Source organism: Zonotrichia leucophrys, chromosome 2, assembly GCF_028769735.1.
Source record: "Zonotrichia leucophrys gambelii isolate GWCS_2022_RI chromosome 2, RI_Zleu_2.0, whole genome shotgun sequence".
Classification (NCBI taxonomy): domain Eukaryota; kingdom Metazoa; phylum Chordata; class Aves; order Passeriformes; family Passerellidae; genus Zonotrichia; species Zonotrichia leucophrys.
Window position 1 is genome coordinate 20,991,242 of NC_088171.1, and position 15,512 is coordinate 21,006,753.

General features: G+C 36.5%; 1 protein-coding gene across 3 annotated transcripts in view; it reads right to left on the minus strand.

Moving 5' to 3' along the window:
* Positions 1-417: 417 nt before the first annotated feature.
* SLC39A12 (solute carrier family 39 member 12) overlaps positions 418-15,512 on the minus strand; it is a 46,278-nt gene continuing 31,183 nt past the window's right edge. For all 3 annotated transcript variants that reach the window (XM_064704181.1, XM_064704182.1, XM_064704183.1), the window contains 6 exons: positions 14,613-14,765; positions 13,304-13,414; positions 11,006-11,069; positions 7,206-7,364; positions 5,693-5,880; positions 418-1,392 (listed from right to left, as the gene is read on the minus strand). In XM_064704181.1, coding sequence (XP_064560251.1) covers positions 1,264-1,392; positions 5,693-5,880; positions 7,206-7,364; positions 11,006-11,069; positions 13,304-13,414; positions 14,613-14,765 — 804 coding nt within the window. In that variant the 3' untranslated portion in view covers positions 418-1,263. The remainder of the gene's footprint in view (positions 1,393-5,692; positions 5,881-7,205; positions 7,365-11,005; positions 11,070-13,303; positions 13,415-14,612; positions 14,766-15,512) is intronic.

Genomic DNA, 15,512 nt, shown 5'->3' on the forward strand with positions numbered 1-15,512 from the left:
CAGTTGCTTCATAAAGAATAAATGTCTGTTCTGTAACTTGCTCTCCCTATTTCCACAGCCCATCATAGAAGAAAAAAAGAACATAATTTAGTTCTCATACAAAAGTATAAATAAGGTAGTGAAGAAGTCCTTGCACCAGAAATTGAGATCATGTAAAGAGCTGAAATCACACAGCTGAGTGTTACTCAATACCTCCTGGAATCTGCTCAGCTTTGTATATTTGTTTCAGACCTGGTTCTGCAAAACTAAATTAAAGTAATAATCTCAGCTTCTGCAGAATTAACTTGAAATCAAGAGGACGAATTACACAAAAATCACTCAGGATGGGAGGAGGTGCAGTGAGGCTACATGATCTCTAGACAATTGAAAAAGCTCTTTCCACAATGCACATCACATAACTATGATTAAGCTAATTGCTGACAGGAAGGCAAGTGTTTATTGGATGTGATGTCTCAGAAGCAATAAGAAATCCCTTCATTTGAGAAGCTTGGAAGGCATATCAGGGTAAAGCAATTTAAACATATTTTTTGTAATTCTTCATAAGGAGTTGCTGTAAGCAACCACCGGAGGTTGGACAATGCAAAAGGTGGTTAGTCCAGTGCTTGACTGTCACAGGTTCCATCACACATATGAGAAATTGCATTATAGTCCAAAAAGAGTATTCCCAAATTTCTGCATCATAAACTTCAACATTTACACTTGTCATTTTTTCCTGCCACAGTGGTCCAGTAAGATGTAAGTGATGAGAATCTTTACGTTGACAAAGTATAAAGTGCAAACTTTATGAGATTGCTTTATGCCATTTAGCAGTTCAGCTTTGCTATGCTTTTTAGATTTAAAGAAATAATTCTTAGTACTAAAAGGCAAAAAACCATTCCATATTCAAATTATTCAACTATGGTTAGTCCATTTTAATTATTGCATATAAAAGTGTTTTATTCTTTTCCTCAATCAGCCTGGCAGAGATCACTTAGAACATTCAACTAGAACAGTCTCAATAAAAACTAATCAAAAGCTCCTGTGAGTTTGAGCATGGGATCTGGTAAATTCAGTAACAAATATAACAGAATTCTAAACATTCATGTTTACAAAAAAATAATTACAAAAATCTGAACAATAAGTTAATAAAGTAAAATAGTTATCTACTGTTCAGATATAAAATCCCAGCAACTTAATTTACATATTACTATGGCAGACATAACAAAATTGTGAATAATGCTATCCACTGTCATAAGTGGTACTTTGAGATTTCCAACAGAAAACTTATATTTTAATTTTCTGTTCAAATACAGCCAAAAGTAAGAGGCAAAACCAGCCTAACAGTAATCCAAGGTTCTGTAGGAGAAACATCAACCAGGGTCGCCGTGTCTGAATATGAGTCATTTCAGGAAGCTAAAAAAAGAATAAGACAGCAGAATGAGAGCCAGATACATTCATCTGTGGGAAAAAAAGTTATGGGAAAACAAGACAAACTTCATTTTAAAAAAAGTAATTTTCAAAATGCTGAGCTTCTGACTATAGTTATAAGTGTGTAGCATTTTCTGTACATTTTGACAAAGCTGATCTTGACAGCGAAATATTTAAATTAATCAAATTCTACCCACTTTGATTCTTTTACTAGCACTGACAAGAATGATAAACAAGATTCTGAAATTTCTTAACATCTCAATACTTTGTAGTAATTTTATACAGCTGTCTGCAAGGAAATGCTTATTTAGTAAAATTAGTGATTTCCTTTTGTGGGAATAAACTAGTTGGAGTATTTTTTGCCTGAGTACTATATATAGGGTCAATCATGCTTTTTCTGAAATAACTGGCAACACTCCTATTTACTTGGACTTTAGGAAATGTGCAAGTAGAAAACAGGACTTTTAAAATATGCTTGAAAAAAACATGTTTAGTATTTTTCTCTGTGAGTTTTAAATCATGTAATGGAGCAACACTTGTTTATAATCATAATAAAAGCTACTTGCATTGACCTTTCACTCTACAGTGTGTTTTATCAAAGGCTTAAACTAAATATGTGTCTAAACAGAGCTTGCAGAAATGGTGCCTCCGGCTCAAATTCTCTTAATATTTCTGCTTTATTCAGGGGAAACACTGATGACTGCTAATAGTGTCACATCAACTCTGGAAATAAATACAGAGCAATAGTCTGGTGCTGACCTCTGGTTTTGGTTGTGTGTTTTTTTTCTGCTTGAATAAAACTACTGAGTTCCTGTGCACTTTGGAGGCTCTTCACAGGAGCTGTAACAGCAGCAGCCACTGGGAGACAGTGGAGTGGTGCTGACCAAGGAGGTAAACAGGAGTGTTTGCTATGCTTGTCCTTCCCTCTGTCAGAGGGGGGTCTCTGGGGCTGCTGCTTCTGCATTCTTCTTTCTCTCAAAGTTGGCCTGGGCTCAAAACAAAACTGGGCTGAAAAATCTGCCTCCGCTTTAAAGCTTTGCCTGAAAAAAACAGGGAAACCCAAATGCCCTGGATTTTTATTACAACAAAGCAGTGGTTTAAATTACAGTACAGAAACTTATGTAGTCATATTTGATCAGTGTTTAAAGATAATCATAAACTTTTCATCTAAAGCAAGTGTAAACACCTCAAAGTTCTTATGTAAATCAAACTCTGAACTGATGGTTTTAAGTGCTCAGAGCACACAGAGTTTTTTTTGTATATAAGTAAAAACTGTTAATTAAGACCAAGCCTGAATCCAGGGTCCCAGTCTAGATGTTTAGCCTTTCTTATTTATCCTTATAATCAGTCTATTTTTTCCTCTTCCCCAGTGCTTGAGTGAAAAGTTCTCCAAACAGGAAAATTTTCTCCTCCCACTGCAAAATTTAATTTTCATTGTTGTCAGTGACTATTTATTGCTGTCAGTGACAATTTAGGAGCTGCACACATGCACAGTAGGTTCCTAAGAGAGTTTTCAAAAGGAGTTCTTAGCAACTAGTACACTTTCCATGTCCCATGCAGATGTCTGCTCCCTCCATCTAACCTACGTGCACTTAACCAACACACCAACCATTTCTACAGCCATACCTAGTGTGACATCCCTGCTTACCTGTTAAAATAAAATGGCTGCTGTCACAACATCAGCCATGGTCACCCAGTTCTCTCTGAGCAAAAAAGCTTGTGGTACAGCAGAGAGAATGTTGTTGTTAAAAAGCATAAGCCTTTTTAACCGGCAGATGCAAACCGTGAGTTAAGGGAACGTAGCACCACATCCAAGCTGCTGGGAGCTATCACACTTGCTAATGCTTCAAGTCTGTCAGAGGCAAAAGAGGTACTGCTAATCAAGGGACTGCTCTGTTCTACTCCAGCTCATGTTATCATGAGTGCACAAAAGATAAGAAGAAATAGGAAGCAGCACGCTGAAAGAAGGCATGAGAGGCTCTCAGGCATGTACTGGATAGGCACATGTGGCATGGGTGCTGCACTGCAACAGTCCAGCAAATCATTTTAAAAACTACCCTCTTATCTTCAAAATTGAAAACATTTTTAAAATTAATCAGAGTAAACTCCAGCTTGTATGATTTCTTGGTGAAAAATGACAGATATAAGTGATTTTATCTTTTGCTCCTTATTCAGTTTCTGAAATTATTAGTCTCTCCAGCTTGCTAATGGAGTTACAATGCCATTTGTAGGAATGAAAAACCTTTAATTAACCACAGAAGTAGATTTGAGCTACTTTGTCTGTGGTGGCAGTCTTGCAGTGCTGTTCTGTCAACAAACCTCCACTCACACGCCTCAGTGTTCCTCAGTGCAGAAACCAGTGAGGCTGTTCAGTTTTATTTAAATGCTATTCTGACAAGCACATGAATATGTGAAAGCCCATAAAACAAGTACTGAAAATTACAGTCAAACTTTGTGTACTACTGAGTGCTCGTACACCACTGGCAGGAGCACTGATGACTGTTGTTTGTAGATGAGTGCACCACAGTATAGAACCTATTTCTGTGCAGAAAGTAGAAAAATACAAAAAGAATGGCTCATTTTCTCTTGAGATGTACTATACAAACACAAAACTTTTCAGACCTATGGACGCCTGCAGTGCAACATAAATATTTTTAAAAATACATTAATCCCTGTGATATTTGACACTGACAAACAGGCGAGCCACCCAATGGCAGTTCTTTTCACAAAATGCAGAGAAAGGCTGATAAGAGTCGTCTTAATAAAAGGAATTGAGAGAAATAAGATCCTCCCCTCTCTCTCCATTTTTTCTTCCCTTCTCATCAAGACTAAGATTACAATGACAAGCTAAGAACGAGGCAAAGCATGTCCCTGTCTCTACCTGGAACTATATTTTCTCTTGGGATTTACATCTGGCACATTGCTTTGAAGACTCAGGGAAAAACATGGTATTGTTCTAGGAGCTTGTGAATCCTTGATGGATGCCGATCCTACACTGAAGGAAAAATACATGTACATTGTTCCTAGCCCCATCAGTAAAACCATGCCTAGACAATTGTTAGGCAGCCTCACTTCCAAATTTCTCTGTCAGAACAAGCTGCAGCTTGGTACACAGTGTTCTTGTCTGTTATTTACTACCTCAGTCAGGACTGTTGACACATCCACAATCCTTTGGCTGTTCCCTCTTAAGCTCTTAGGTGAACTTTATGTTCATTTTCCTCTAGTTACAATAGCAAAAACAGACTAAAATACTACCAAGGTCTAAGATCAATTACTGTAAGTAGAATTTTAAATAGGTCATAATACTGGAATGGCATATCAGATTTAAAGTATGATGCCTGAACCTGGTAAAGAGCATCTCAGGCACGAAGTGGTAATGAACACAAGGGAGAGACAGACAGCCTTGGGAAAAAAACAAAGTAATAATTTATGAAGAGACTTCTTTTTTTTCTCCCTCTTGATCTCCTCACTCAAAACATTCCATCTTTGTGGAGGAGCTTGCAAGGGATTTACATCAACACATGATGGTTAAAGATCCATGTGACAAAGCTGGGCAGGCATTTAAGGTCTGCATAGCTACAAGTGTAACTGTTATCCATCTCTTCAATAAATTATGTGGTCTGAGGTGTCTACTATGACCTATGATTGCTCCACATTTTTGCTGAGACCTTCCTCCTACCCTGTATCTTCACACTTTATTTTTATTTAGACAATCATTGCTATTGAACTGGGTGTATATTGGGCAACTATAAAAAGTTGCAGTAATCTGAAAGCTTTTTTGTTACTTAAGGTCTAATTGAAGCATTCCTAAGACAAAAAGGAAGGATTCAGGATAAGCATCTTACATTTAAATTCTGAAACTGCAAGTTTGTATTGAAACAAAGGGTGAAAAATATATAAGAAAAGGGCAGAAAAAGAAAAAAAAATTCAAGATCTTTAAACCCCTGAAAGTTCAAATATATATTTTACTAAATAACTAAAAATACATTGTTTGAAAGTCTTCAAAAGGTTTTTTTAAATACTCTAAAATTCCATTATGTCTTTTTCTTATTTAATCTCTTAATGATCTTTATTTCCCCTGTTCATTATAATGGCACCTAGCATGAGAGTGACACAGAAGAACAACAGATTACATTTTTAAGCACTGTACACACACAAGAGAGACAACATGCTCCTCCTAACAAGCTCTTTTTTTCTCCAAGTTCATCCTCCTGCATTTGTTTGACACTCATCTATGATGTGGCTATGCTATAAAGAAAATATAAAAATAGACTGAAGTTCTCACCATTTCTGCTAAAGATAAATACAAGAACATTCCAGCTGTAATAGTAAAGATCCAGTTTTGAATGGATGGGTCAGTTGATAGAGAAAGGCCAATATAAAGTCCTAAGAATGCTGTTAGTGCACTTATAAAATTCATCAAAATTGCAATCTTCGTTGGGAGCCCTGTACTTAGCAGCACAGCAAAATCTCCTGCATAGAAAAGAAGAACATTTATTATTTAGCTGATAAATGTATTTTTAAGACTCTTGGTAATAAAACATGAAGGAAAATCATTAAGATATGTACAAAGATAGTGAATGATGGATACCTGCCTTTAGAATTCTGTAGAATTAGTTATAAACTTGTCCTGTATGAAATAAAAATCCCAAAACAACAAAGAATTGACTTGTACTTTTTAGCTGTTCCTAAAGATAGCATACAGTATTGAGGAGTGGCTTTCTGTTAGTTCTCTATGTTCCGTGACATTTCCAGCTTGGATACATGCAAAAGTGAAGTCACATGGTTTCCCAGAGTTTCTAAATCTTTCTCCACTGGTAACTTGCCAGTTCAAATCATGTGGGTATATTTGCAGCATAGTCTTTAAGTGTTTTACAGGTGCTGCAAGTCAGAGTAATCTCTACCAGTCTGATCCCAGTTTGAGTTTAATCCCACTGATTCCAGCCCTAATCATTAGCAGTAAGCTGTACATCAGAACCCCATCACACATTTTTCTTCTAAAATGAAAGATTTCATAACAGGCCAAAACTAGAAGATTTGAAAAATTTTGCTCCATGACTGTAAAAATGTCACTTTGACACTGGGGCACTATTGCTCCAGAATTAAGAAGGTATCTTTGGAGGTAACTGTCAAGTATTTCAATTTGCTTTGCTATGCAAACCAGAGTTACCAGATTTACAGCAATCCTCCATCCCCCCTTTTTGTCTGGAGGAGTTTTCTACATAGTACATGAAATCTTCTGTCATTTAATGATAGAAATGAGAACCTGCAGTTCTCAAATCAAACTTCCCAATCATAAACATTCATCAACACAATATCAGGAGCAGCTTCAGTCATGCTGAAAGTTTTACCAGAAAGAATCAATCAAGGGCAGTAATACAACAGAACAATCCTCCTGTCCTGTCCAAAGTAAAATTAGCAGCAGGAATGAGGGTAGCAAGAGGAATACTTGATTAAATAGCTCTGCTGCATATTGAAATTCTTGGATAACCAGTTGTGTCAGGCATGGCTTACAGTTTATTATTTTTTGTGTCTGTACACATAAGAACAACAGGTCACTCTTGACCAGAGGTCATTTGTATCTGGAGAAGGTCAAATGGGAGGGAATCCAGTGTGCAGAGTGCAGCAGCCTCCTCTGGTTTTTGTGAAGGGCAAAGAAAGTATCAGTCTCACATTGTAACACAGTAATTCATGATGCTGTATGTGAGAATTCCCAAAAATGTCATACAGGAAAGAAATTTTTGGGAAACCTGGAAATACAAAGTCAATCAGGAAAAATACATACATATATTTCTTACCCATTTCATGAGGAATTTCATGGCATAAAATAGCAACAGTCGTTGTCACACCTGTTTCTGTTGAGGATGAGAATGCTGCTCCTATTGCCAAGCCATCAGCAAAATTGTGAAGACTGTCGCCCACCAGAACCATTATTGCTAACAAGCTGATTTTTTTACCTCAAAATAGAAAAACAAACAAACAAACAGATAAAAAGCCCAGTATTAACCCACATAGATATTGCCAGTTTTGTTATGTTACAAAAGATTTGGCGTTTTTGGTGAATTTGCATATAACATTACAAAAAGTCATAATAATCAGAGGGAAATATTGTTTATATGATTTGTCCTTATTATTGCACTTCTTTCAATACATTTGAAACAAAAAAAAGGTAGGTTCCAGGACAATTCAAAATGAGATGCAAATACCAAGAAATAACTTCCTTATTCTTACTAGGTCAACTATTAGACAAAAAATTAGGTTTGTGTCCTGTCTAATGAAGCATCCAAAGACTCTTTATTAATTCTTCTTTATTTGATGAAATTCACACAAGTTTTCTAGTTGTTATTTGGGGTTCTTCCTCCATTTTTCACAGAGTTGCAGAGTTATAGTGAAGATGAATATTTGGTCTCACACAGCTGATAGTTTTAATCCTGTAAAGCTTGCTGCTACTGAGTAGTATTTGCAGGATCTGGTTTTTTATGCAATTGTATTACAGTGAAAGATAGAAATGAAAGAGAACAAGCCTCAGAGTATCACTTATAGAACAGGGTTACAGCATGCTTATATCCAACATTTGTTCCAATCAATTAATGGCTGTTATGCTCACAGTACTCCTATCTGGAGCACTGCTTGTGGTCTGGATGGCTGTTTGTCTTTCCCATGCTGCCCTGTGACCTTGTTTTAGTGTGGAACAGTGTACTGGGTGTTCATGGCACCAGGTCACTTGACATGAGTGGAAAGGTGCTACTAGTGATGCAAGTACTGAAATCAGGCTAGGGAATTAGGGATGATCTCTCTGCCCAGCCTGCAACAGAGACAGCTGGGTGGAATGCTGAACAGATTCCCAGGGAGGCAGTTTATCTCTTCAAGAAGCAGCAAGGCTCCATATAGGTTCAATGTCTAAACTTAGCAACACACAATTGGCTGCCCCATCCTGTATTTTTTTTTCATTCATTTAATCCACAGTCTTACAGTCAGGGCTGCCTAACGTCTGCCAAGAAACTCATCCAGCTTCCCTCTGCACAGAATGGACAGAACACTTTGAAAAGGGTTTGTTTCATGCCTGAAGGAGCAGGGTCATGATTTGGGCCCTAAATATGTATTTTTCTGACTTCTGGGGACCCCCCATAGACATAATATGACAGACTAAGGAGCAAACGTCAAGCTGCACCGATCCGTCTGAATACAGTTATTACCAGGTGTCACTCCAGTAATGTTTCTCTGAGATGACCATTTTATAGTGATGGGGGAGATATTTTTCTCACAGAAACTGGCTAGAATTGAAGTCTTCAGACTATTATAAAAAACACACAGAGCACATAAAAGCCTAACAACCGTATTCAGAAAATCCTCCCTGGTTGTCTGGGAGCTCTGTGGGTTCAGAAAAATTGGCAGGCTTGTTAGATTTTGCTGCCAGCTTACAGAGCAGGACGTGGATGTCCCCAGTTTGCACAGTACTCTCTAAACACCATGGGCAGTTTATGATCAATAGTGCAGAGCATGAATTACATAGAAATAATAGATTGCTGCCTTGCATTAAGTTTGTGATTGATAATAAGCACTGGCCAGGATGAATTCATGGCCTGCTCTGAGGTCTTATTAGTCTGTTTTGTTCAAGTATCTGATTGCTGGAGAAGATATACCATGATTACTGGAACTCATTCCAGGATGTTTTAATATAACACAGGGATCAGGTTAACATTGTGGAGCAATTACAGCTATAAGCTTTCTGAACTTACTTGACAGAAAGTTAAGAAGATGCATGTATAAACAAATCTGAATGTTTATCTTACTTTACTTTCAACCTATTTTAAAGCAACTTTGTTACTGGCAATTATCTCACTGCATTATATTCCAACACAAAGTATTAACTATTAACTTAGTACCTTAACTTTTTCTACAAAGCCTCTTCTTCTCCATCCAACAATCTTACTTTTTTTCTTTGCTTAAATAGAAGACCAGAACTCATAGCAAATTCTTTTCTATAATTTTCATAAAACTAATGGGTACAGGACCTCAACCATACACTTCTTAGGTTTAGAATAAGAGTTTAAAGCAAAAACTTATCCATAAATAGATATTTTCCAATGTTTCCATGACTAACACAGAAAAAATATTTCTAGTCAATGTAAAGTGTCACAAAGTACAACAAGTATAAAATGCTACTGTTTGGTCTTCTCTGATATTGGTAGAACAAGTATGGATATATGCAGAGAGGGCCAGTCAGATGTCTTTTTATTTAGAAATTTTTTTGCTTTCTAAGTTACTCCCTGACTATCTATGTGATTGGCCCTTTTTGCAGTCCTATTTGACAGGCATTTACAGTGAAACTTTGCAGTTCTGGCTTCTCTCTTAGACCCACAGATTCCATTAAGTTTTGGGGAAGAAGGGCCTCACTCAGTATCAAGATACTCAGGTATGTTTATGCTCTTAGCTGTTTAAAAGAAACATAACGAAACAAACTTTTGTAATTATGAATTCCCCCACCCCCTACAAAAAAAAACCTCAACAAATTACTTCCCCCCCTTCCCTACTAAGGTTTCATTTATGGAAGTAAGACTGAGGTATGAGAAAAAATTAAACTAAACAAAATTACTGAGACGCTATCCCAAATTTAGTAACTTGGAACAAATAACATTGAGATCACTAGAAATTTGTTGTTGCTTAGCAGGTTATGATGACTGAACCAAACAGAAACATCTAGAGATGAACCATCTCTAGTCATTTTTAAACTGCCACTGGACTGTGTGTACTGGAGAGGTGAAAGAGAAGAAATGAAAATCCAGATTTCTAATGCTTCAGAAATAGAAATGAAATCCACAAGAACAGAAGAGAACATTAAGAACCTAGAAGAAGATAATGACACAATTAAATAAATCAAACTGATGACCTGAGATCACAAAATAAAGGGGAGTTAATTATAGTAAAGAAACTGATTTCAATTAAAATATTATTCTGTCAGTTGAATGACTGCAACTCTACTGAATTCACCAAGGTCACAAAGTACAGTTAAAGGCAAAATTTGGTTTATACTCTATTTTCATAATTTTACTAAGCAGCAAAAAACCACAGAAGACAGAAGTTATCAAAATTCTCAGAAGCAAACAGATTACCCTAAAACTGAGAGCCATCATGAGGCTGTAATTCCATACCTGTGATAAATCATTACTGCTTTAAAGAGTCTATTGCTTTACTGGGTAAGAGAAAAAGGATGCAGAATTATATTAGCACAGCAAGCCTACAAAAAAATGTTTCACCACTTTCAGAAATAAAAGCCTGAGCTAAGTTTAAAAATAAAAAATATGTCTTGTATTAATTTTTGACTATTTCCCTTTAAGTAAAGACTTTAGGAAAATAGATTACAACAGTGAGACAGCAAATACTAAAGCAAGGACAGTGTGAGATTAATGAACTTCACAATTACAGGGTTGGCAGCTGAGAAGGTCTTTAAGCAGAGATTAAATTATGTAGCCAGGCGCCATCAGATGTGATGATGTGTCACACAGCAAACACAGAGCTAAGCCAGCTGTACACTTTCAATTCCATCTTAGGTCCGAAGGATTTTCCTGTCTTGTCTAGTCTTTTTATTGATACTAACTTTTTTTGCTGATCACCTTGCTGTCTGGAGGAACTTCAGCAGGTTCCGAATCTTCCGGGCTTCTCTAGTTAAAAGCAAAGATAATGGGTCAGTGTTAAGAGTGTCTTCCAGCTGCTGCCATAAATACAGGAAAATATCAACAAAGTTCAAGCTATTGAATTAAAGATAGTCAATGGTTATTTGCACAGACATCATTAGAAAAATTTACTGGCCACTGGCAATGTGATTGGTACTGCAGAAAGACATAAAAAAGAAATCTACCTCTTCCGGAGAGGGTTAAGTCTATTTCAGGTAGGAAGAAATACATGCATAGGCATTGTTGTAACCCAAGGAAGCCACACTTCTGCTTGAATGCACAAAAATCTGAGCCAAAGACTAGAAGGGACATTATAATTAAAATTGCATGTTTTGATTTTGTCATGCCTGGATAACTGTATTTTCCTGGAGAATGTGTCCATAGGATTTCCAGGGAAAAAGAGGTAGAGACTTTTAGCTACTCATGTTCTTCACAGTTTTTGTGTGAAAACACGACACTTAAAAATATGATCATCAGTAGGTTTCATCCCCTTTCAAAATATAGGGGTTTTTCTTCAGGGGGTGGTGCAGCCTCCAGAGCCTTGTGTCTTGGCTTTTAGCAAGGGCCTAATCTCAGGACCAGGCAGCACTGGCTGGGCATACAGCACTTGAGTGCACTCCATGGTGAAATTTACTCTTACTTCAAGTGAGGAAAGAGAAAGTGCCTTCCTCCTTATCCTAGAGAGATAAATTGAGGCACCAGCCCTAACATTTAATTAATAGATAGTGCAACTGTTGGGAGATAAGGGAGAACATGAATAATCTCTCACCGTCACTACCTCCTTGGGGCTTTGCTTTCTGATGGAAGAAATTAGAAATTCATGGGAGGGAGAGAGAAGCCAAAAAACTTGTTTGCTTGAAACTAGAAAGACTGAGTTTTAATTTCTGAGGGCTTTTTTCCCAAAAAGTGTGTTAAAACTATTATAGTAGCCAGTGGAGTCAAGAATTGCACAAGAGCTCTGTCAGGGACAGCAGCCACCACTCCAAAAACTGTACCAGAGATGTGCAAACAAAATAGGATATGTTTATTGGTTGTGATGAAGGATATGTTCTGTAGAAGCATGAGGAGAAAAGGAAAAAGAATTGTTTCTCATATTCTACATTTTAAAGGGAACATAAATGTCTCTAGTTCCCATGATTGCAGCCAGTCATATGAATTCCAGTAATTGTTCCACTTCTCCTATATTTATTCACATGCCACTTCCTTGAACTGTGAGTCAAATCTGCAAGACTAATTACTGATCTGAAGGATTTATAAGTTCTTCTTAGTCAACCAGTGTTTGTCTTAGTATTACTCACATGATTCTGAAAAATTGGATGCTCTTGTGTAAACCAGCTCAGCCAGGCTAATTCCATATAGATATTGTGATCTATATAGAACTATGGGGGGGGATCTTGCATCTGAGGGGAACAACATGTCCATTCATTATCATCAACAGGAAGCTTTGACATGTCTCACAAAATAGAAACCATGCTTCACTCCTCTGTTTGATCTGGTTTTTATTGAGAGTTTTCCAACTGTGTTTTAGAGATTAGTGGTGACTCACGAGGCTCATGCCCATCACAACAACTATATAAGTAAAATGGAGTTCACCTATGCATCGAGATACTGGATATAAACTGAAGACATTTGTTGAAAGAAAGAGAAAACAGGGTAAAATTTATGACTCAATTTAATTTGCAAAGATTTATCTGTCTGGATATTAAATCTAAAAGTATGTAACTTCTTATAGGTAAGCAGCTTTCCCAGCTATCTAAAGCGTTTACATTACTCTTCAAATCTGTGGAAAAATGCCCAAGAACAGTCCAGGATTTAATCTGTTCATTAATTATGCACTTAACTCTCATTGCAGGAAGTTCCAAAGCTTTTCCTAAGGGAGAGTCTGCCTTTACATATGATCAATGTATAAAAGGAAGGGAGAAGGAAAATATTCAAGAATTTTATCAACAAAATGTATAACCATACAGGAAGCATATTGTTATATCAATCTGATACACACTTAAGAAAAGTTACTGTAAAATATCTGTTCTTGATACATCTGTGAAAGCTCATTATAAACTTCAAAATCTAGAGATTCTTGACAATCATGTCAAGTAATAAACAACAAATCAATAAAGACTGAAAAATAATACTGATTTATTACATTAATTTTGTTAATTTCTTTAGAGGAACGGAGAAAGAAGAATTAAAATTTAGGGAATTATGTCATATTGTTAACCTACCAACTGTATGGTTGAAGTAGATTTGCCTCTGCCTGAAAGCTCATTTAATTCAGACTCCACTGGAAGATCATGGGAATGTCCCCAGTGCCCATTAACTAAAGAAAGGCCCTGCTGAATGAAGATGCTTTGAAATTAGTTCTGAAATCCAACGAACACAGGTGCAGCATCTCTCAGTCTTTTATGAAAATTTAGCATTTTTAATGATTAAAAAAAAAAATCTGCTGAAAAAGATCAACATTTCCTTAAATGTTAAAAAAAACTGAAAAAACTCTGAAAAGTGAATCAGATATATCAGTGACAATCACAAAGGTTTGATAAAACTTAATGTATTTTAAAAATCAAATTCAAATTTTAAGCTGAGATAGATATAAAAATTAACTCTGAGGATTCATCTAGTTCTCAGTACAAAAGGTTTAAAAATTGATGGGATGGTGATAAAACCCTTCTCTCAAACAAGGAACAAAAAGGACTCCTTTTTTACCAGGAAAATAAAATATCACCATCATCAAAATACTCTCATTCCATTAATCTCACATTATATTCTTATGGATGACTCAAAGGTACTGGGGATAGGGAGTCATTGAGGCCTAAACCAGGCCAGTCTTCACACTCTCTGTAAACAGAACAAGCAAATGTTTTCTCCTTCTTAAGTGACATTAGGATTGTCTCATGCTGAGAAACTTAATGAGCCATCACTTTTTGTGCTGCATTCTATCCTTGTGCATATTCATATTTTCAGGCTCCAGCCATACTGAAATAAAGTAATACAATTACTTTATTGTATTACACGGCTGTAGCAAGGAGATCTTATTAATAAAAATTGGGTTCTACTGACTGTAACATATTAGATTTTCATATCACTGGGATAGGGATCAAAAACAATTTGGAAATTATAAGATATCATTCTTGAAAATATCTTGAAAATATTTATCTTTCCATTGCATCTTTCTCCTCTTCAAACAGAGCCTAGAGCAAACAACAGTCACTGCTATTTCATATGGATATACACTTTAACCTGCTCCAGTGTGACTCATGAATGCAGGCTTATGGAACATGTTTGATTATCTGTTCCCTTTCTGGAATTATAAATACATGAAACACACTCATGAAACAAGCACAATCCACAGAGCAAAGCAAAATAGAAGCTGAAGGTCAATCTGGTAGGACCACTTTGGAAAGCAATTATCTATGCTTCATTTAACCCACAGAAATGATAATTAATTTCCACAATCATTTTAACATTCTGTGCATTGCAAAATCTCAAAATACAAGATTTTTTTTTTAAAGGGTGAATTGTACAAAGCTTTACCTGGTCACGAGGTGTTACCAAAAGAAAGAAACACTTTTCTATCAGAAAAAATCCATGAATTCCTCCAATTATTCCCAAAAGCTTCCAAATATATTCTTTTCCCTCATAGAAATGTTCTACCTCTTGTGCTTCATGTTTATGCAAACCAAGAGTCTAAAATAAAAGAAATAAAGTTTAAAAAAATTTAAATGCCTATGTTTTAATTGTTCCTACAGCAAGCCATAATGCATTAATTCATTTTATTCTCAGAATTTTATTTTCCCAGTTCTCAGTTCTGCCAAAGTTAAATTGTGTTTTGAAATAACCAGCTGAATAATAGAGGATGAAATTAATCACGAGGAGCATAGCTACACTTCTTCATCTCTCAGTGGTGATAGTAACATTATTTTTAGGGACAATTTTATGAAATCACCATTTAGATATACGAGATATATTTTGTTTGCAATATATTGATGCTAAAACTCTATAAAAATTACTTGCATTATCTTAATATGCAAACTTCATATTGAAAAGAGATAAGGAGCTACTGGAGAGGGTCCAGTGGAGGACACGATGTTTAGGGGAGTGGAGCATCTCTCTTATGAGGAGAGGCTGCTGGAACTGGGCCTGTTCAGTCTAGAGAAGAGAAGTCTGAGAGGGGATCTCGTTAATGCATACAAATGTCTCGAAGATGGATGCCAAGAGGGTGGAGCCAGACTCTTTTCAGTGGTTCCCAACAACTGGGTGAGGAGCAATGGCCATAAACTAAAACACAAAAAGTTCCAACTCAACATGAAGTAGAGCTTCTTTACATTGAGGGTGGCAGAGCACTGGCGTGGGCTGCACGGGGTGGTTGTGGATTCTCCCTCTCTGGAGACATGAAAAACACCTCAATATATTCCTTAGGAACCTGCTCTAGCT